We start from the raw sequence: 21622 nt of genomic DNA on the forward strand, positions 1-21622 counted from the left end.
TTACCTAGGAGCTTTTGTGCTACCTGCTGTTGCGAGCTTAGGTATCGTTGGCTCGCTCATCGTTCTTCTTCTTTCCTCCACCCGAACCGGTGGCTTCTGTGAGTATGCGATCAACAGCTTGAAGCTCGCAGCTCTTGCTTTGCATTCCTTTATTACTTCCTTGCTCGCAAACACACTCTTCGATGTGTTGCTTTCCGTAATTATACCTGCTTCGAAGCAGTGTTGCCACCAACTCCGAGCAGTCTTGGATACCATGCGTCCAATCTTTGCATCAGCGTTGTCTGAATGATCAGCAACGAGGTCATTGAGCGAGAAATTGGCTTGTCCACCAAGATTACCGTAGGGCCGTGGTCCGGCTGATAAGCGCCTACCAGGTCCTGCCCCAGATCCCGAGCTTGATCGTGACTCTGACGAAGAGTCTAATGACCCTGCTGGCTTTCCGACAACAGGCACCCCAACGATACATCTGTTGAGGTTGGAGAAGCCGTTAGATCCAAGTACATGTTGCACGTTATCAATGATAGGCTTCAGGCTGACCGTGCGATCAGCTGCAGTCATCTTGATCTTTAAATCCTTGATAGCTTTTCTTGTTTGGCTGCCCATGTTCACAATATCTAGGTCAAGTACCATCAGCTCGAGGTATCCCCCACGAGCCAGTGCCCTTCGACATTCAGACACAATGTTCTTGAGCTTCGAATCCGGCATTGCTGGGGGGAACCGAACTACAATCGCAGTGAAGAATGCTGGTGGGAGTGGAAATTTCTCGTTGAAACTGGACAGCTCTGATCGTCTGTGGTTGGGAGGTGCCCCTTCGGATGACTGAGCTGTTTTTCCTCTGCTTTTACCGATGCGCCGCTCCTTCAGATCGTGGACGAAGACTTCTTGTGCTTGGTATGTAACTGCACAATAGATGGACCAATCTTCGTTCCCGAGCCCATCAATGACAAGGACATGTCTCTGGGAATTTGTTTCAAGCTCCAGGTGAGCTGGTGAGAACAACACACGACCAAACGACAACCAGCGTGAAACCATGAGAGATGCATATTGACGATCAGAGTGCTTCGTCGGATTATGCGTTCTTTCTATCTCTTCCAAGTGTGCCGCATTCTCGTACTGCCGAACACGCGAATGGTCTCGTTGTGGTTGGACCGATGCTAACGCTGAAGATTCGCTAAGGTGATCAGAGAATTTGCCGCTGCTGGGACGACCATACTCGTCTAGGAAATCACGCATAGAGAAAGGTGAAGAAGGTGCATACGACGACGTGTGAAGAGCAGCTGCAATCCTCGATCGTCTCAGCCTTATCTCGTCAGATGACGGCATTTCTTGCAATGAGGCACCACTCGAAAGGGGTAAAGGAGGAGTCAGCAATGAGCCCTTCGAGGTTTGAGCTGCTGGCATGCGAGGTGGCAGTATAGCAAGGCCTTTAGGCACTATATCACCTTTCGACACGACTCTATCCCTGCCAGAGATCCGTAATGTTCTGTCGCCCTTCTTTTGTGTGGAAGACGGCGACTTTGTCTGCTGAGTCGGGGACATTATGTCGTCCATGAAGTCGTTGTATTCATGCCACACATCGTCATCATGAAGCAGTTGCTCCGCTTGTGCATCAAACGATGACAGCTGGGAAGCTGGCGGACCCATTATGCTGATGATTCCTGTAGACTCTGTGGATGTTGTAAAGTCGGAATCACGCATTGACTGATATTTCAAAAAGTCTGAATCCATATCTTGTGCCTCGGAACGTTTGACAACTGACGGTTCTGTCACTTCATCATCGAGTCTGCTGATTTTTGGTGGTCTTGAAATGGTAACAGGTGGTATTTGGGTTGTCAGACGTGGCAGTCGATCTCGACTTGGCTTTGACTTAACAGTGATAGGTCTCGATTGTCGCTCAAAAGGAACCGTAAATGCTTCTGACGCAGCTACACCAGGTTGAGCTTGCTGCCTGGTTGGAACAACTTTCGGTATCCGACCCACCTGTGCTAGACGAGGCTGCCTACGTACTGGATGAGGCTCAGATACATGGTCCTTCTGCAAATACAGCATCTCTGGCGATAGCGCCTGAGGCACCTCGGTCAATTTCGGTGCTCCTGGTCGCGCTTGCTTGGACAACGCCATTGGCAACAGGACAGACTCTGGACGGATATTTGGAGTTCCTAGAATTTCGTCGTCTGTTAAACCAACGGAAATTACTTCGTCGTCTCTCTCAGGTGATTCTTGAGCCTCTCGAAGAAATTGGCCGATAGTAGTGGTTGTAACTACCTCAGACTCTGAACCAAGCATAGCATAATATGGCACGGGTCTGTGTGCCGGAGCCGCAGCGACGTCAACAGACATGCCTGGGCGTTTCTGCGGACGCTCGATTGGCCGCTGATTTCCTTCCGAAATGCTATCTTTGCGCCGAAATATGTTCCATTTCAGCTTCTTGCTTCTGCCTTTCTGCTTGTCCAGCAGTACAGGGTCAATTCGATACATAGCACTGGCTGGGGTAAGGAGCTCTGAAGATCGCGTTGTGTTGCGGCTGTCAAGGGCTGGTGTTGCAGCGAGACCAGATGTTTCGATTGGTTCCGGCATACGGAAGGATTCCTCACTCAAGGCAAACTTCTGCGACCGCCGTGTCGCTAGGGTTTGCCTGACCTCTTCTGTAGCTGGTGGGAAACGTTCTCGACGAGGAGACGAAGCTCTTGTGTATGCCATATACGTGTCACTGGAGCTCATAGTGCTCAAACTCACATCACTGAGCTGGGGATTTTTGGGGAAGACTGGAAATGGATTCGTCCGTCCTCTCTGCGATCCTCCTTTCATCGCAATAGGCTTCATACGAGTTGCTGCAAAGTCATCCAAATCCGATTGATCTTGACTAGCGCTGCTCGTTCTGCTTTGCCGTTTCTGAACAGGATTTCGCGCATTGCTTGTGACCGAGGTTTCGCTCTCAGTGCCACCAATGTCGCTACCACTTGACTGCTTGCGGATTCTTCTTCCAAATCTGCCGTAACCTTCATGGCCCGTGCCTGCTCTTGGTCCTTTTCGTGGTTGTGGATTCTGAGCCTGGCTGTCGGTTTCTGCCTTCTCCTTGCTCCTCCCGAAAAGGGCTAATTTCGAGAACTTGGCGAGGCGACCCCGAGCACCAAGCTTTTCGACTTCACTTTCGTTCTCAGAATTGGAAGGCCGTCTATCACGGCGTCTTGAAAGGCTTGGAATTCTGCGGTGTTGATTTTGTGCTATGGGTAGAGGTTCTAATAGCTGTCTTGAGCGTGCTGGATCGTGGCATGTGGCTTGAGTGATTTCTCGCGGAGGATCCGTCGCTTGTGCTCGAGGTTCTTGATGTGGCGCTGTATTTAAGACGGCTTGGAGTCTTAAATGTCCACGGCCTAGATCTGCACTTTCTGCATCTAGCCTCTCCGTATTGTCCGTTGCAGCGGGCAGAGGTATATCGGAGGTAATCGCTAGTCCAGGCAGGTAAGTTAGATGTGACGCCAGTGTTTCTTGAAGGCCACTTCTACTCGTCGTGGCACTATTACTACGAGATCGTGCTGTTTTTAGAGAAGATGATCGAGGTGGAGGTGTTGGCTCAGGAGTCACAGGTGTTGACCTTTTTAACTTCCTTCCACTTCGTTCACCTTGGTTGGTCAACATCACCTTCGATGACGGTGCAGGCGGCTGCGTCTCTTTCACCATCGGTAATCTTGGGACTCTAGTTTTGACACTTTGTGGAACAGGCACTATATCTGAACGCTTGCTTGAAGCTGAACTCGGATTCACGACGTGCGGAGAAGCTGAGGACCACGATATTGGGGTCGTGGTAGTGGTTGAGGCGCTCCAGGGACTGGATGAAGTGGTGAACTGAGTGGACGGACATGTTGATGGGCTACTGATTGAGCCTATTGACGACGAAGCAGGATTGACAGGCCGACTACTGCTGGCTGCTAATGCTTGCAGCTCTGGTATGAGTCGTGGTGGCAGACGTGCCGGCGGGTAAGTGCCGGCCTTTTCAGGAACAGCAATACCAAAAACTGTGTCATCGTCGTACTCCAACGGAGAAAATGTCTGGGTGTTGTGTCCTCGCATCGAACTCTCGTGTGTGATAGCTCGCGAAGTATCAAGTCTAGGGTAGGATATCGTGGACGGACCTAGATTTAAAGCTTGAAGTGGCGGAGACCTTCCCGCGTAGGCCGGCGTGAGCCTCGACGATGCAAACGAACTTGACAGTGCTTGCGCTGAGGAGGATACAGGTCGTGGCAAAGTAGAAGGCTTTGAGGACATGGACCGTGGATTGCTGTCGGAAGTAGCATCTGGTCGTTTCCGGCTCGTTGTTCTCGAGATGCCACTTACGCGCTTTGAAGAAGTAGTGGTGGAAAGCTCGTGGTTCTTCAGGGCAATGTTGTCTGACATCAACGAGGGTGGTCCGGTAGAAGTAGTTCGGAAAGATTTCGCTTGAGTCTCAGTTGTTCGACTTCTGTGCGACGACATGTCTGCTGTGAGACCCACACTTCCCTCCCGAGATACACTTTTTTTGGATTTCCAAGTCTTCTTGGTGATTGCATGCCGGCTGTTCTAGCTCTAGTACATTCCAGTGGAGGAGATGACTTGATATGCTGAAATATGCTGTGTAACAGGAAGGGACGAGTATGATAGTAATTGGACTCCGATGACCCTTTCGAAAGTGAGCTCTATAAATTTGGCGATACAATTATCCGAGCTCGCTTTCGCGATCCTGAAGCCTTATTCAAAAGAACATAAAATTGTCTTTGCCCTAATCCTTTGCGCGGAACAGCCAATCCACCGAAGTGGGAAGTCGTAGTTGTACCTGCAAGGGTGTTGATCCCGCGCTGGATGTCCTCACAACGATCGAAATATGTATATTAATAAGTACAAGATTTGAAGTGAAAGTGTATATGTGAATAATTAAGAACGGAAGAACAATTAGGATTTGTCGATTAGCAACATCTGGATTTCGAAGTGCTAGAATCTGACGCTGGTGAGGACGGCGAAAGCAATGCAAGTTAGCAGCCACAAACGGGTTATGACCCACTTCGGGTATGAGAAAACCTACGACCCCAGGTCCACTAGTATGCTGAAGGTGCTGTTCCATGCGGACGCCACATGCCGTTTGGTAGTCATCATTACCTGAACCATACCAAAACCAATTGAAGTTCGGGAATTCGACGGTTGAGAAGCAGTAGCACATCCAGTAAGAGCCTCGCAATGCCTCAATGACAAGAAAAAGCGGTGGAACGGTCCAATCCGCATAAGCCCAAGATCCCAATTTTGTGATAGGATAGGGCTTCGCTCGACTAGACCTGAGATTGACGTACACGAAAGTGTTCCGTGTATCAGGAATAGGAGCACATGCATCGACCGTATGGATGACCATCAAAGATTTCCACTTGTGCGCCGTTGTTGAAACACTAAGTTGCAACTGGACCCAAAGACAATGGTGAGGGCCGAATCGCTGGGCTCTCTAGTGCCAGAATGGTAATCTTTAGTTCACCAGTCGACGAGCATTTTGGGCCACACGCCAAGGTGGAGACAACAAAGCTCCGAGGCACGCCAGACAAGGACGCCAAATAAGAATTCTCAGGCGTCAAAGCAAGCGCTGAGCGAGTGGACCCAAAACAGCAGTCACATTTTCCTCATATGTGCAAGCTCGCTGTTCATCGACCAATTACGGAATTTTATACCGGAGACTCAGCCGCAATCCATGACTCTGTCCTTGATCTGCACAGACGCGCAGCTGTTGCCTCACATCAGAACCTTGATGCAAGCTCACAAGTGGCGACGACCGTCCTTGATCGCAATATCTCTAGCCACATGCTATGAAGACGCTTTGGCGCCCGAGTACGGAATGTCTTTCTTATCAGTAGAGCCACAAAGCCACCGTGGACATCACAACGGCAGAACTCCCGCCCAGGTTGGAAGTCTCACGGAAATGCTTTAATTCGGTTCCTCATCAGCTGTCTTTTATTAAGCGCGGAGACCAGGTTCGATGCTGCCCTTCTCGAAGCAAAGCCATGGAGAAGAACCTTCAGCCGTTGCGGTTGATACGAAGATCAGATCGACCTATGACAATGACGAACGTACATTTGTCAAAGACGTGACGAAGCAGGCTCCTCTTTCCATCAAAATGTGCTTTTCGTGACGACCCTGACGAGAGTTTGGCAACACGAGGCGGACGACATTCACGCTTAATCTGGCTGCCTTGGAAGGCAAATTATTTGGTATGACAGCTTCTGAAAGTAGCACATTCAGTGTACGACCTATTAAACTATCTATAAATCTGCAGTATAACGTGCGGTGCTGAGGACTTACAAAGAACCCTCGTTCGATAGCATTGCAATGGTATGCCAAGTATCCGTCAAGTGATATTCATCTCATGCACGTTCGGCTATAGACAAGGTGGTGCTGGGATGAGCTTTGACAGAGGTCCATGATCGTACGTGGCCTTGGCTGACCGTCAGTCAACTATACCTGATCACACGATCTTGTCTTTCGTGTCTAGAGAAACTTGAAGCTGTAAGTCCTTTGCGAGTGTGCTAGTTGTGCTTGCACGGGGGTTTGGACTACTAGCGAAAACACAGGAGGATGTAGTGAACATGCTTCCAGTCAATCTCAGCACCTCTGCCACGTTGAATTCAGAATAGGTAGACCTGCTCAAAGCCTAAGTATATACGTCTCAAAGTAGCGACCACTCGAATGGTGATAGTACTATCCCTGGCACTCTGGTCAGATCACAATTGCGCGATGAAATACCAATTCATGTTGAACATAGGTATTACCCGCACTCACTGCGGCGAAGCATTTGAGCAGAAAATGGTGATAGAACAACAAGGCATCAGCAATGCTTCAGGCATCAACGTCACGCTAACGGAACATTGCTGATGTTTGCGATCGCCAGTGGAGAACACGCGCTCCAACGTGAAGTTTACAGGAGCTGGTCGGGCTGTCCTTGCATAGCTGACTTGCTTTCACGATTTTCATCTTCGCCTAATCGTTACGTTTGTTGGAGCAAGGCTCATTTCGGATTTCTTTGGCTTTGACCAAGGGTTCTTTCTTAGATTTTCAGGCGCAAGCCACCAAGAGCGTGATTATGGCCGATTACGCAAAAAAGACAGTTGCTGAGTTGCAAGAAATTCTCAAATCGCGCGGTCTGCCGAGCTCTGGAAAGAAGGCTGAGCTGGTTGCACGGTTGACAGAAGCTGACAAGACGGTTGAAACAGGTATGTCCGCAAATACCTTCCCACGGCTTGCGCAAGACATGGGTAACAAATACTATGCCAATCCATTCACCAATGTCAATACCAGTTCTGATACTGACTGTTACACTAGACCCTGTCGAGTCTGCACCAGCTACAGAAGATGCCTTGCCTGAGGCTGAACCTGCCAAGGAACCTGAGCCTGTGACTCAGGACGCCTCGACTGATCAGCAAGAAGAAACTTCTACCGAGACGGTCAGCAAAGAAGCTGCAGCCCCGACAGCTGAAGAGAAAAAGGACTACTCAATCGGTATCGCGGCATCTGATGTCGACAACGAGATGGCTAAGCGCAAAGCGCGTGCGGAGAGGTTCAAGACAGCACCAGCAAATGCTGATGCCGAAACTACCGAGACTGCTACGCCGGACACCGATGCAATCAAGCACTTAGAAAGAGCACAGCGATTCGGCACGGGTACCAATGCTATTGGTAAGCTAGACGAGGCTTTGTCTAGCGAGCGACCAAGGGGCAGCAAGCGTGGAGCTGGTGCTGTTGACGAAAATGCCACTCTCGACGATCCCGGCCTGAAGAGAAATTTCAACAAAAAAGGAGGTCGTTTCAATGGAAGGAAGACAGGTGGCGCAGGCAAACCGACAGGAGTTGCCAAGCCAGGCTCAAATGCCTTCTCGAACGAGAAAGACAAAAAAGCAGCTGAAGCAAGAAAGAAGCGTTTTGCTGCTCAGTCGTGATTGTCCGCTTGGTAACGGTCTGTGTGGCAGCCGTGACTCTGTTGCCGGGCTCCAATAAGCTGGCTGACTCTGGTATTCGAGAAGAGCGCAATTTGGCAGGAAACCGTTGGAGCATCATCTGATCCCGATCTTTCGATAATAGCATGTCTTTGTTACCGTTTTTGTCTCCACTGTGTGCATTACGCAGTCTTTCGACGGCTCTCTGGGCGTTTCATCCGCAGTGCAAAAGCTGCAAAACAACTTTCGCTTGCAGGATGGACGTGGGACTGGTGGTCAGCGCAAGTCTTGTCCAGCCGTCTACAATGCTTAACAGAGGTCACGTACAATGAGCAAATCCAAAATATACACCGCTATCACGAAAGAAGGGCATTGGTAATTACGGTTCTACATTTAAGCAGAGCACCTCTCTACTGAAACGTAGCAGCTATGGTGAAGAGAGACGTCATATGCTTATGAACGAACACATCACAACCACGATGTTAATACATCATGTCAAGCAGGTCCTGTAGTCCAGTACTACTGCTGGCCGATGGGATCAACTAAGTTGTTGCTTTTCGTTCCTACAACAATTGTGCCACGAGCACTGATCTGAAAGAGCCAGTTTGCACGGCCAGCCGTATCGGCAAACCACTGCTCTTCCGTGTCTCATTCGCCAGCTCGATCCACTACTTACTGCATTTCTGCATCACGATTCTCAACCACAAGATACAAAATGGCGCCGCCAAACGAGGTCGATAAGACTATCCATGACAAGGCCACAGGTGATGCATACGAGACTGCTACTCGCCACGAAGCAGAGAAGTCCCTCAAGCTCTACGCTGGTTGGTTCTGTCCGTTTGTACAACGCACATGGATCACACTGGAAGAGAAGAAGATCGACTATCAGTACATCGAGATCAATCCGTACCACAAAGACCCAGATTTCTTGAAACTCAACCCTCGGGGCTTAGTGCCAACACTCGCTGTGCCTATACCAGCTCCGAAAGGAGACACACACCCTACCAGCAATGGCGATTCCAAGGCGTCTTCGAAACAAGGTCGGCCACTTAGGCCACTGTATGAGTCGATAGTCATTGCCGAGTATCTAGACGAACACTTCGCAGACGCCAGCAAATATGGGCCACGTCTATTGCCAGAAGGTGATGATGAGCTCGCAGCATACGAGCGAGCAAGATGTCGACTCTGGATTGATCACATATCCAGTCGTATCGTCCCTGCCTTTTACCGTTTTCTTCAACACACTCCTGAGAAGAACTCACAATACACCATCGACGACGCACGATCGGCTCTTCTAGGTGCCATCAAGACTTTCGTCAAGCAGCTCGTCGAGATGGATAGCGAGCGCGACTCACTCTCTTCATCGCCAGGACCTTGGTTTCTAGGTGATAGGTTCTCATTGGTCGACATCACATTGATTCCGTGGGCGCTTAGATTGTTCTTGATTGACCACTACAAGAAGCCGGATGGCGTTGGCATACCTGAACCTGGCAAGGGTGGGAACGATGAGGAGATCTGGAATAGATGGAGGACCTGGTTTGCTGAGGTGCACAAGCGGGACAGTGTCCTGAGCACAATGAGCGAGCGAGACAGGTATATCGAGGTATACAAGCGTTATGCTGAGGACGAGACTGGGTCGCAGGTTGGTCAAGCTACTAGAGGTGGTAGCAGTCTGCCATGAGTATACTGCTTTCCAGCAATATAAAATAAAAGGGCTGGCGATAGCTGTCAAATTGTATCTATGATTCCAGTTTTCCCGGGTCTATCCATGCAGTGTATAACCAGCCTATTGACCAAGGCCTTATTTATTCCCCTTCAAATTATCGCTCAACCCGTAACCCCTAATCTTCTCCCATTCTATCCTTTGTCTCGTGACCGGTAATTGCCGTCTCAGCCCTCTGAAAGAGCCCTCATTCATCCCCACCAATGCTCGATTGACTTCCTCCTGATACTGCTTCTCTAGCTTCGCCAGCACACGCACAATCTCCGAACCACTATCACCAATATTATTCTCCGAAACCTGCTTCGTCGTATTCAGCGCCACGTTCCCGTCCTCATAATAGTGTACCTGGGCGGCAATCGTCCCCGTCAACGTCCGTGAACCGGTATTGTAAAGCAGCGTCGTCCGCCAACGGCCCGAGACAAAGTTTTGTGGTGAGGCTTTGGTTGCGCTTATCAGGATCGCGATCTCGGTCGGTGTCTCTGAGGGAGAAGCTACTGTATATGCGGAGCCTGCGGCTGCGGAGGATTGTGCTGGATAGTGCTCTGCGACGTGTGTGGCTAGGGACTTTTGGATCGAGGATATTAGGTCGTTGTTGGTGGAGTCGTGGGTGTAGGATTGGGGGTTGCTTGCTTTTTGGGTTGTGTGATCGAAGGTGAAGGAGGTGGAGGTTGTGGTGTCGTAGTATTTGTTTCCTTCTAGTCTGTTGTAGGGGCTGACTAGTACCTGTGTATGGGTTTAGTATGCGATGATGCCTTCTAGTTGTTTGGTAGGGTATTGAGGAGGGAGTCCTACATGTTGCGAGCCACCTGACAGTTTTGCGCAAACTAGTTGACTCTCGTTGTAATTCTGGAAGGCTGCCTTTACTTTAGGGTGCTGTAGTAGAGAAGGATCTCCGTCCGATGTGAGTGCTTGGATAGATTGGACGACCTCTTTGAGCTCGCCTGGCGGCGTGCCTTGAACAAACGATGAGACTACTTCAGCTGAAGCCATTGCATTAGAGTATCGACAGTGGTCGTGCGTAAACTTTCAAAGTGTTGTATTCAGCGCTCGACTTTGTGGTTGTCTGTAACGAGGTGGGCTCTAGTAACAGTTCGGGGCATGTCTCGAGCCCGCAGTGAAGCGGAGTGCAGGGTTTGCCTCAGTCCAACCGTGCCAAACCGTAACTTTTCATTTGCACGATCTTAGCCACTCTCTACGCTACTGATTACAGGCGATTCGTATCCCCGTGGAAAGTGTTAGATCTCAACTACTCCTGCTGGACCGGCCTATGCATAATGTACTATCGGCTTGATCGAAGAGACTTGCTGCTATCAGTGGAAGACGCATGTTTATGCAGACACACCGAATGCTAGCTTGATGCATTGTCTCAGAGGCAGCAGCATGGCGTGTAGACCAGTCGAAGAAGACAACGCAATTGGGGATCGTCTAAAGAAAAGGAAGACCAAACAACAATCGAGGAACTCCTGCGAGCCGACTACTGGATGTAGAAGAATTCGCAACGACACATGAAGTAACCACCAAGATTTGCTATCCTTCTTCTAGCAATGACCTTCCCTGCTAATCAACCATTCAATCTAGCCTTCTTTGCTTTCGCAAGAAACCTTCCAAGAGCCATCATTGGGAAGTGATGTCGATAGTACTCATATCTGAGCATACAATGGTTTGGAAAGCCGGTGCCTGTAAATGCTGTTTCTGGCCATGACCTGCCACTTGATACGAGCAGCGGCGAATCGCCTTTCGAAGCATTCTGTTGCTTGTACTGAACCGAGCATTGTTCGCGGCAAGTCTGTGTATCAAGCAAATATCTGATACCTTTCATCACAGTTGGATCGGATGGTGCCCGATAGGCAACAAGTGCCATCAATGCCCATGCTGTCTGCGAAGCGGTTGAGTCGGCAGCTTCTGTGAGGCCACTTAGTTCAGCACTGACTTGTGAGGCTTTGTCTTTATTTGTTTTGTACGACAAAGATGATTCACCCCATCCACCATCCCCGTTCTGCGAGATATCCAGAAAGTCTATACCTCTCTGAACTACATCGTCCAGAACCTCGTATTTATTCCTTCCTCGGAAATATTCGAGACTACAGAGCACTGTGCTTGTGCCGAAGATGTAATTGCAACCCCAGCGACCATACCAGGAGCCATCATGTTCCTGCTGACTCACAAGATAGTCGATGGCTCGCTCGACAGCGATCCATATACGATCATGTCGTCTTCCAATTCTCGTCTCTGAAGGTCGCTGTTTGCTATTGGTCTCGTCGAGGTGTTGCAGGATCAGACTTAAGGCTTCAACGACTCTGGCAGTTATATCTGCTGTCGAAGGATCAGCGAAACTGTTCATGTCAGAGAACGGTATCTTGTTGATGTAAAGCTTGTTGTTATCGACTTCATATGACGCCCAGCCACCATCGGAACATTGCATGCCAAGCATCCACTCTACCGCAGCAATAATACAATCAGAGTCGAGGTCTGTCGTGCCTTCTTTGATTAGGGCAGTCACTGCAGCTGCAGTATCGTCGAGATCTGGAAACCATCTATTCTGTTCCTGGAAGCTGAAAGCACCGGGGCTAATATGAGGACGATATATACGCCAATCTCCTTCGTGACCAAGCAGCTGACGTGCTTTGACCCAGGCCAGAGCTTTTCGGATTTGTTGCCGGGCTCGCGAAATAGCATCAGCATCACTCTGACCGCTGTAGCTGTCGACTAGACCGATCGACATGAGAACAGTATCCCAAATAGGGCCAGTGCAGGCTTGAAAACGCATACCAAGGTGGTCATGAACGGTACACCTTTGAAGGGCTTGCATTGCACGGCACAAACGAGGATCATCTGCGGCAATACCTCCAAGGTGCAAAGCGATCGGGTTGAACAGCATTGGATAGCCATGGCCATAATCTCCTGTTGGTTCTTGGTGTTTGAGTATCCAATCCATACACGATCGCAAAGCAAGATTTCGAATCCAAGGCAGCCCGCGGGGCCATATGGCAGATTGCAAATGTAAGATAGAGTCAGCTATCTTTGCTCCGATGGCAAACCATTGTCGTCCGCAGAGCAAAGTCCAGTAACTCGGAGTGTATGCAATTGGTTTGCGAGGCTGAGCAGACCAGAGCTCATCCAGAAAGTTGTTTCGGCTTGAACACCCATTCGGCAGTGCGAACACAGGCCGGTGGTGAGCTATAACTAAAAGTGCGATTATAGCAGATCGAGCCCAAGATGAGAGTTTGTATATGTTGATAGGCATAGTCGAAGGGATGAGTATCAATTCGGCTGGGAGGATCGGGACGTCGTTCCAGGATATCAGCCCGAAAAGTGCAAGCCATATGCGTGTGAGAAACCGAATCGAGCCTATACCACCCTGAGATTGAAAGAACTGTTGGACAGATCGCATGACTGGATCGCTGCTACCAACACCTAGGATCTTCAATGCAAGATATGCCTCTACAGTAATTGAATGACTGCATGGCGTATCAGGTGCAGGAGACCAAGATCCATCCGATAGCTGTGTATTCCGGAAATACCGAATCAAAGCCTCATGGTCAGAGCGAAGATCCACACCCATGGCATACATCATGAACACATATGCGGCTGTGAGAGACGCGTCGCTGCGAAGCTCTCCAAACCAATGGCCGTCTGGATAGGCCGTGCTGTACGCATACTGTTGAGCTGCAAGTATCGCATCTTCGACACTGGGGATAAGTTCCCACTGTGTTGACTGCTGCTTCTCAGATTCTTTCTGATCGTTGGCATGGCCGTGCTTGCAATTGCTTAGATACGGGGTCATCGAGACCGCTGTTCTCAAAGACGATCAAACGAAACGAATGTGCTTTGCGGGTTTGCAGTAAGCTCATTCGCATTGCTGCCCTGTAAAACATTCACCTATATACCAGAAACTAGCAAGCTATTTCTTCGATATGACATTCATCGTGCATGGCCGACCTCTGTCCCAAGCAATTGTGACATGCCCCGATGAGGATGACAGAAATTGATAGTCTGAAAAATGACTGCCGTACTCATTCAGGGTGCATCATGCTGTAGTCGGGGGAAATTCACTAGACGCCTCAGCACGTCTACGGAAGTGACGCTGTGTAGTTGATTTCTGAGGTAAGCATGATTCGGGAGGAAGCTTACAAGGTTGGACTTACAACGGAAGATGTGGGCGACTGATCGAACCAAGGTTCACGTCAAGTAGTCGGTCAGCCGTTTCTCTGAGCTGAACATCAATACACTATTTCACGTCAAGGCTGATCATGTCGCGTGCATGGAGACTTGAGCTTGTTACCAGTCGACACAGATGTCCGTACGTGCTATCAGGGTGTGGTAAGTCGCCCGCATGTCTGCAAGCCCTATATTCGTCGTAGACGACGCGTGATACTACAGAGTATCTTGTGTAGTCGTCGGAGATCGCAGCAGGTGGTACTCGAGTACCTGCGTCCACAACACGACTCGCGTACGACTTGCCAAGCAGCCGCGATCGTCGTCGGCGCCTCCACTTCAGTCGTCGAAACTTTGTGTTTTGACGTTCTACGCTTCCACTTCCCACACCACTTCGTTTGCTGACAGCCATCATCCGTAATACAATTGCTTCATTTACCTTGTGACTCGTGGTGCTCCGTCGTTGTCGTGGCAGGAGCCATTGCCTTGACTGTCTGGCCAACGTAGTTTCGTTACACTTGGTCCATCCTGACACCCGATAGACAACGTTGGATCAGGATAATCTTACCTACAGAGGGCCAAGCAGAGACAGTGCTCGATGACAAGCTGTCTAGCTGCGTAGTTCATTGGCAATATATGTCAAACTTCCTATTGTTCATCAATCACGACTGAATAGGTAATGCCTCGACATGTCAATTCACGCCCGGATACAAGGCTGTAAAGCTTTACGTATTCATTCTCCTGCTCTAAGTTTGCTCAAGGGAAATCGGCACCAACCTCGAACACGTTTGACTAGATATTGGTAGTCTCGACCTACGAGTATCTGTCAAACAAGGAGCTGATCGTCTAGGGCGAGCAGGCAAATCTTGGTCAATAGCGATTTCCGGATACAGCCTTAGGAGATTTAGAGGATGGCCTTGTGTGAGCGAGCCATCCGATGGAACCATAACAATGCCTACACTACCGAGCTCTGACATTTAACTATGGCTGGTGGTCATTACTCCATCCGCTTCAGACACCTTTTCTCATGTTGTCCCTGTACCATACGATAAAATACAGTTGACTAGTTCCTGGCAGACATAAACACTAGGACATCCAGACTACTGCAATGCTCTTCAGTTGCTTGCTCGAACTTCAATCGTACTCCGATCGTGCGTGAAATTCCACAAAGAAAAGGCTCGACAAGTGGAAAAGAAAGAACAAGTACAGCAAAGTCTCAAGCTCACGCCATCGCGATGCTCGCGGACATCAATGACCTGGTTGTTCCTGAGCCAGCAACATTCGCTCTGGCTTTCATTGTCATGTCAGTCAGCATATACTTATTGAAATCAATCTGTTCTCCGGTGGTGGTCCCCCCGCGCACAATTCCGTCAACGAGATCAGGCTATGGATGGTTCGCAACAATACGAGAGTTTCGAGATCAATTATTCGATCTCTCTAGCGTGCTTCTGAGGCGACATGCGGAGGTGAGTCCAATCTTGATCTCAGTCTATGCATAAACACGGCTCATTTGTTTGCTTTCATAGTATGCTGCATCGGACAAACCTTACACCTTGTCGACCATAATGACCGGCTCAGTGGTTGTCCTCCATCCCAGCAAAGTTACTTGGATTAATAAGTTGTCTACCAAGTCTGCAAATTTTCTGGACCTAGTCAAAGATCGATTTAGCCTTCAATACACCTTGTTTGACGATCATATTATACAGGACCCTTTCTGTCTCAAGGCTTCAATCAGAACACTGAGACAACATGGGGCTGCCATGGTTGCGAGCACAGAAGAGGAAATCAAGCTGGCTTGCGATGCGGCCTTTCACAGCTGCGCAGATGGTGTCACACAGGTGAATTTGGCCACAGCACTTTCTCCTGTCCTATCACGCCTCCTTAATCATATGCTTGTGGGAAAACCCTTGTGTAAGTGTCCATCTTTTCCTGGTGGATGTAAATCTATATCGCAGGTACAAGGACCTTACTGGAACACTAAACAATGTCATAGGTCGCAACGAACGATACATGAAGAATCTTGCTGTACAAAGGGAGTATATCATGCCCCTCGGCATGCTGCTTGCATGTTTTCCAGGTATATTACGGCGCCCACTTGGTCGGGTCATGAAATCTTATGTCTCGAGCATTGCTCGTGGCTGCATGGCTGATCTGAAGCCTTATTACCAGCATATTATCGATTATGTTGGACAAGATACCCGGAGGTTGAGCGCCGAGCTGGAGAATACCTACCTGCGTCATTATCTGGATATTGCCAGGTCTATGCCAAACCACGATCGTGCTGTCCAGCTAGACGTGATCACCAGCATGGCAGTTCAATTAGGTAGTGCAGCATTCAATGAGCTTGAAGCTGCCATACCTTCTCTCATGGCGGACGTGCTGCAGGCGGGAACACACTCGAACCTTATGCAGCTGTTACTCAAAGAGATAATACCAGTAACGAGTCTTGGCTTTGCGGAACTATCAGCAGCATTGTGGTCAGCTGACCGTCTCCCTATCCTTGACAGCTGCGTTCGCGAAACTCTACGCATGCATTCCATGCAGTTGCTTTCAATGCAACGCAAGATCCTGAAAAATACCTGTGTTGACGATGGCTCGCAACTCTCAGAAGGCACAAGTATATGTGTCTCAGCATATAGCATTCATCGTGACCACACCTTCTACACTCAGCCAGACTCATATGACCCATTTCGCTTCTACAAACCGACCACGGATGCCGTGGTAGCCACTCTAGCGGCTGTGTCATACGAAGCGGATGAGCACTACCTAGCGTTTGGATATGGCAATCACGTAAGTTGTGTCTCGGCAATTTCGACTTCGATCTAATCTATGACCATCTAGATCTGCCCTGGAAGGAGGGTTGCCACGTCTGTACTGAAGCTGGTTTTCATTCACCTGTTCTCAAACTACGACATACAACTGGTCGACAAAGAGCCGAGAACACGATCAATTGCGATCTTAAAGTGGCACTGGACAGATGTCAAGGTTCGTATGAGCAGGAGAGAGACTGTATTCACGCCCAGATCTTCTGCGTAGTTCATGAGGAGGAAGAACTGGATCAAGTTGAATAGACGTCTAGTTGATCTGACAGATCAATTTTCATTTTGCTGCTTCGAACCTCAGTCATGAAGTGTGCAGGTGTTAGATGATGTTGAGCACATTTGATGAACATAGGATTGAGGGCGCCTTGCTGTAAAGTCTGGATCGTAGAGAAGAAAGGTTAACGTCACAACTGCTTGAACCGCTCGAAGGCATGTACGCTCCGAAGTCAAAAGAGACACACAGCCTATTCACAGACAACAATTTACTAACATTATCCCTGTTGCACCAGATTTCGTCACTGTTGATACAACAGCCAATAATCCGCATGCTGGTACACCTACTCGATGAAGCTACTATTGTAGCACCTGTCGCGACTGCCGGTATTACCTGTGTCCATTCCGGAAACCTTTCGAGCTCGTAAATGCTGTGCTGCGATAACATAGTGCTGGTCCCTGTAAAGCACCGCTCCACCGGATTCTGCATGGAAGCGATCTACAACTCCGAGTTATGCAGCTGATACTCGTGTAGCAATATGGCGTACCGTTGCTAGGTATTGATCTTGCTCATAGTGATTGTCGAGGACAGCATGCGACTCATTTAGGTTTGTTGGATCATCAGCCGGATGTGGCATGACTTCTTGCTCGTGCCGAGAATTGTCTTCGAAACACAGCAGCAGTGATGAAAGTGCATCTGTTCACGTCCCGAGAACGACAGAGGATATCGCATTGTTATGTTCTGAAGGAGCGCAAGGTTTTGACACGTTGCAGACAGGGGTGTAATGACTCCACGTGTGTAACGCGTCGGTAAATTCCTTCGGGTGGCCCTACAAGCCCAGTAATCTGGGATTGTCCCCTGCAATCTGCTCTTCGGGGCCAAATTTGATCATTCGACCGCAGGTGAGGTGTAGTGTTTTGTACTGGTAGGGCTGACTCGAATGGTTCCTACAATGGTATTCTGGTAGCTAGGAAGTCAAGACTAAACAATGAAGGAACGAGACAGATAAATCAGAGCACAGGGTAAATTGATCGCTTCGTGTCTTCTAACGCGCGTAAAAAAAAACCGCAGTTGCCAACACCTATTCATAAGCCCTAACATTACTGTACCATCATTTTCCCTCTCACAATGATAACATTGAGTTCAACGAAAAAATTGTCGCTCATTTGGTATACTCCACGAACTCCTTGCTAGCGCTGATCGACGACAAAAGTCCAAAAGGTGATGGAAAAAAGAGATTAAGGTGAGACATACTCCATCATCAAGCCACGAGGCCGTCACAACGTTTCGGTGCGTCGCTGTCGTCCTGACAATGAGCGCCGTCAAAGTCTGGTTCAGGCTGCTGATCATCAGTGCCATTGTGGAGAGGTTCTGATGGGAAGTCCAAAGGATCGTTGATGCTGAAAGGTTTCGTCAAACATGCCTCAAGACGGTAGCTTGCTCTCTTTGAACTGCTGTCGTCGTGGAACGGCAAGCTTTGTTGATCCAAATGATTGTGGTTGGGTGAATCATGTCTTTGTTTTTGAGGGACAGAACCTCCGTGTAGATTCATCATCGACATTGAGTATGATGCCGACGCTGCTGATGGAAGGTATGACTGGGGTCTTGGTCGAGCAGTGATGGACGGCTCACCCCAGCCCATATCGCATGTCTGGTCACTCGCAGCAGACTTGCTGCTCGAAATTGAAGATTTGGGTGTCACTTCGCAATAAGGCTGGAGCTGGTAGTCTCCGGGCATAGTACTCGCTCGCCGGGCCTGGAACAGCCAGTCGTCCTTTGCTGACGATGAGAAGGTGGCAGCCCTATGGTCATGGTCGATCGAATTGTCTATGCTCTGTTCAGGTCGTGGCGATTTGTAACCAAGTATTTCCCAGGATGGATCGATGATGTCTGGACGCCTCTTTGCGTCTTCCAGCCGTCTTCGTCTCTCGTCTTCAGCCGCTTCCTTCTTCCTTTGCCGATAATGTATGATATATGAGCCGATCTTGTGAGCACCCATGATCGAGCTTGTGGAGTGCTCTTATAACGCAGGTAGCTGGGCGAGAAGAGAATAGAATAGCAGTAAACGAAGAGATGAAAGGCTGATGAGGGATGATGCCTGGGATATAGCTTCACAAAGAGCCGTAAGCAAAAGCATGAAGTGCTTCATGCACGCCCAGACTTTAGTCTAATCGTTGAAACAAGTTAGATAGGGCTGCAACACGAATGTTCAATCGTATGCACTTATTGCAGTCCGCCTGATTCTCGTCGAACAACGAAAGATGTCGAAACGGAAAACGAACAAGTGTAACTGGAAATCGCTATGCGAGTATTCCGTTCCAGCTTTGAGCTTGCATCTCTGGTTGCTCGAGGTTATACAAATCTGCGACATTAGCACAGAACGTCTCAAGCAAGCCAGCCGATAGTGCTTGCGAACCCGACCTCAAACCGGAGCCTGATATTGCTCCGCAGAAACACGAACAAGTGATCATATCGTGGGTACGTATTCCATCCTTGTGAGTGGTCACTCCCAATAGGGCCAAAAGTGCCAGCACGCGTTGATTGTGCATAGAGTTGATGGCCAGGCCTGGAGGAAGTGGGTATCCTCGGAGTTGACATTCACCGGGTCGCATCGCTAAACCAATCTGGGGATAAGACTTGTGCCAAAATGCAAGCATTGAAAGCGCAGGTGAAAGAATTGCTGCTGCGCTGACTCGAAGATAGCCTGCCAAGCCCTCGGCACAGCTGGAACACGATCTCAGGACGTCCTACATGGTTATCGCAAGCATCGCCTCTCGCGCCTCGCTGTGTCCAGCCAGTGATTGAGGCAGCCTTATTACCTGTTTCTGGATTGTGCAGCTGAGACGAGCTCTGCCGTACAATATTCAGACGACTATAATGGACTTACTACAACAAAGAATGAAGTGCTCTACACATGTAACTGACTTACAGTGCGTAGAAAGCTGAGATGGAACCTGTACTCGTACATTTAACGGGTCGTTGTTGAAAGAGTAAGGATGACCGCTGGTTGTTGCATACCGAATCACACTCACAGTAGGGAGTATTGAAGCACAATTGTTTCGTTCCCCTCATCCTGCCAAGGTAGAAGGCCGACGTACCCCTTCCTTATAGACTTGCCACACAGTAACGTGTGGGGAGTACTCCGTATGCTGCGGCAAAATGCTTGAGGGGCGGATGTGGACGGGGTCGAGTCCGAGGAACAAATATTATTGAAATTACTTTAGCAGACTGGTCTAGCAATTGCGATTGCGTTCTTGGAACCAGTTCGACATTGACATTTTGCTAGCCTACTGACAGTCGCGATATCGTTACGACATAATGACACCTGCTCTCGACGTTTATGATGATTCCCACGCCGAAAACGCAAAATTAGGGGCCTTAGGCAAGACGAAGTCAGGCAAGAAGCTCAAGATTCGTACATATCCACAGTTCAAGTCCCTCGAGGACGAACGAGTGTACCGAAAGCAACACTTGGCTGCGGCTTTCCGCGTGTTCGCAGATAGAGGATTCGACGAGGGTGTGGCAGGGCACATCTCAGGTATAATGCGTCTACTATGAAGAGACACCTGTTCGGAGTTTGCTGACTCTTTCCTAGTTCGAGATCCGATCTTAACAGACCATTTCTGTAAGCTGACTGCTCGGTCAGCCATACCGAACTAACTCGATCCAATAGGGCTAAACCCTCTGTCTATGCATTTCTCTCAGATCAAGGTATCGGATTTGATTCTTGTGGACGAGGAAGGCACTGTTGTTGAGGGAGACGAACCAATTAATGCTGCAGCATTTGCGATCCACTCAGAAATTCACAAGGCGCGTCCAGATGTACATGCAGCTTGCCATGCCCATTCTGTACACGGTAAAGCCTTTAGTGTGTTTGGTCGCGAGCTCGACATGATGACCCAAGATTCGTTGCGTTTCTACAAATCTCATGCGGTATACGACAACTTTGGTGGCGTGGTACTCGATAGAGAGGAGGGTAGAAGAATAGCAAAAGCGCTGGGGAATGGAAAAGCTGTCATCCTCCAAAACCACGGCTTGCTCACGTGTGCCGACTCAGTCGATGCGGCAGCATTCTGGTTCATCAGTCTTGACAAGACATGCCACGCACAGCTTCTGGTTGACGCAGCATCTAACGATAAGCCTGGCTATCGAAAGATTTTGATCGATGAAGAAGAAGCTGCATTCTCGTATCAGCAGGTGGGAACAAATGAGAAGGGTTGGTTGGCCTTCCAGCCATACTACGATGAACAGCTAGCAAAGACAGCTGGGGCGTTCTTGGGTTGATCAAGTCTCGTTGGTTGTACTGGACAGCAGAAGAGATGCTTTTTGAAGTATGGTACGGATGACGAGCGTGAATTGTCTTAATACATAACAACGAGCACTACTCGTTTTGTCGTCAACGAGAATTGATTTGATGACAGAGCCGAGCCCGCTGTCACAAGGTGATTACATCTAGCGACAAGAAGTATGTATATTGATAATCGCATCTCTATAATCGCTTGCAGTTTTGCAATTCGCGAATGAGAGAAGCTCTATCTAGCCGTATGGTAGTCCCTCAGGAGCATGATTGGTAAGAGCGGACCTCGGGAACACCCCGCAATCCCTGCAATATGGATTTGACGTCATTTCACAAACAAATCACCTAAATCGTCCATCGAAATGTTCAAACTTCGAGCCATCTCAAATACTGTCTGAGAAGCACAACTAAAGTCTCCACCACGAAATTGGAGATAATATGAGCTGTCAGACTGACGCCGGTCGCAGGAAG

The 21622-nt window shown here is 49.1% G+C and overlaps 7 protein-coding genes across 7 annotated transcripts; 4 read left to right on the forward strand and 3 right to left on the reverse strand.

The window, feature by feature from the left end:
* Positions 1-4473, reverse strand: LTR64_002589 (uncharacterized protein; the record flags this gene model as incomplete). Its single annotated transcript, XM_064896959.1, has 1 exon — positions 1-4473. The coding sequence occupies one exon, from the start codon at positions 4471-4473 to the stop codon at positions 1-3; it is 4473 nt and encodes a 1490-aa protein (XP_064755909.1).
* A 2617-nt stretch (positions 4474-7090) lies between these two features.
* On the forward strand, positions 7091-7943 carry LTR64_002590 (uncharacterized protein; the record flags this gene model as incomplete). Its single annotated transcript, XM_064896960.1, has 2 exons — positions 7091-7220; positions 7330-7943. 2 exons carry the CDS (start codon positions 7091-7093, stop codon positions 7941-7943), a joined length of 744 nt encoding a protein of 247 aa, XP_064755910.1.
* Positions 7944-8655: 712 nt separating this feature from the next.
* Positions 8656-9621, forward strand: LTR64_002591 (uncharacterized protein; the record flags this gene model as incomplete). Its single annotated transcript, XM_064896961.1, has 1 exon — positions 8656-9621. One exon carries the CDS (start codon positions 8656-8658, stop codon positions 9619-9621), a length of 966 nt encoding a protein of 321 aa, XP_064755911.1.
* Positions 9622-9741: 120 nt separating this feature from the next.
* CAP1 (F-actin-capping protein subunit alpha) lies at positions 9742-10653 on the reverse strand (the record flags this gene model as incomplete). Its single annotated transcript, XM_064896962.1, has 2 exons — positions 9742-10386; positions 10456-10653. The coding sequence occupies 2 exons, from the start codon at positions 10651-10653 to the stop codon at positions 9742-9744; spliced, it is 843 nt and encodes a 280-aa protein (XP_064755912.1).
* A 4925-nt stretch (positions 10654-15578) lies between these two features.
* Positions 15579-16854, forward strand: LTR64_002594 (uncharacterized protein; the record flags this gene model as incomplete). The annotated part of the gene is made up of 3 exons (XM_064896963.1): positions 15579-15729; positions 15812-16608; positions 16660-16854. The coding sequence occupies 3 exons, from the start codon at positions 15579-15581 to the stop codon at positions 16852-16854; spliced, it is 1143 nt and encodes a 380-aa protein (XP_064755913.1).
* Positions 16855-18115: 1261 nt separating this feature from the next.
* On the reverse strand, positions 18116-18853 carry LTR64_002595 (uncharacterized protein; the record flags this gene model as incomplete). Its single annotated transcript, XM_064896964.1, has 1 exon — positions 18116-18853. One exon carries the CDS (start codon positions 18851-18853, stop codon positions 18116-18118), a length of 738 nt encoding a protein of 245 aa, XP_064755914.1.
* A 1319-nt stretch (positions 18854-20172) lies between these two features.
* LTR64_002596 (uncharacterized protein) lies at positions 20173-21138 on the forward strand (the record flags this gene model as incomplete). Its single annotated transcript, XM_064896965.1, has 3 exons — positions 20173-20392; positions 20450-20479; positions 20528-21138. 3 exons carry the CDS (start codon positions 20173-20175, stop codon positions 21136-21138), a joined length of 861 nt encoding a protein of 286 aa, XP_064755915.1.
* Positions 21139-21622: the final 484 nt, after the last annotated feature.

The sequence above is a fragment of the Lithohypha guttulata genome, assembly GCF_036872675.1.
Source record: "Lithohypha guttulata strain CCFEE 5908 chromosome Unknown scaffold_2, whole genome shotgun sequence".
Lineage (NCBI taxonomy): Eukaryota > Fungi > Ascomycota > Eurotiomycetes > Chaetothyriales > Trichomeriaceae > Lithohypha > Lithohypha guttulata.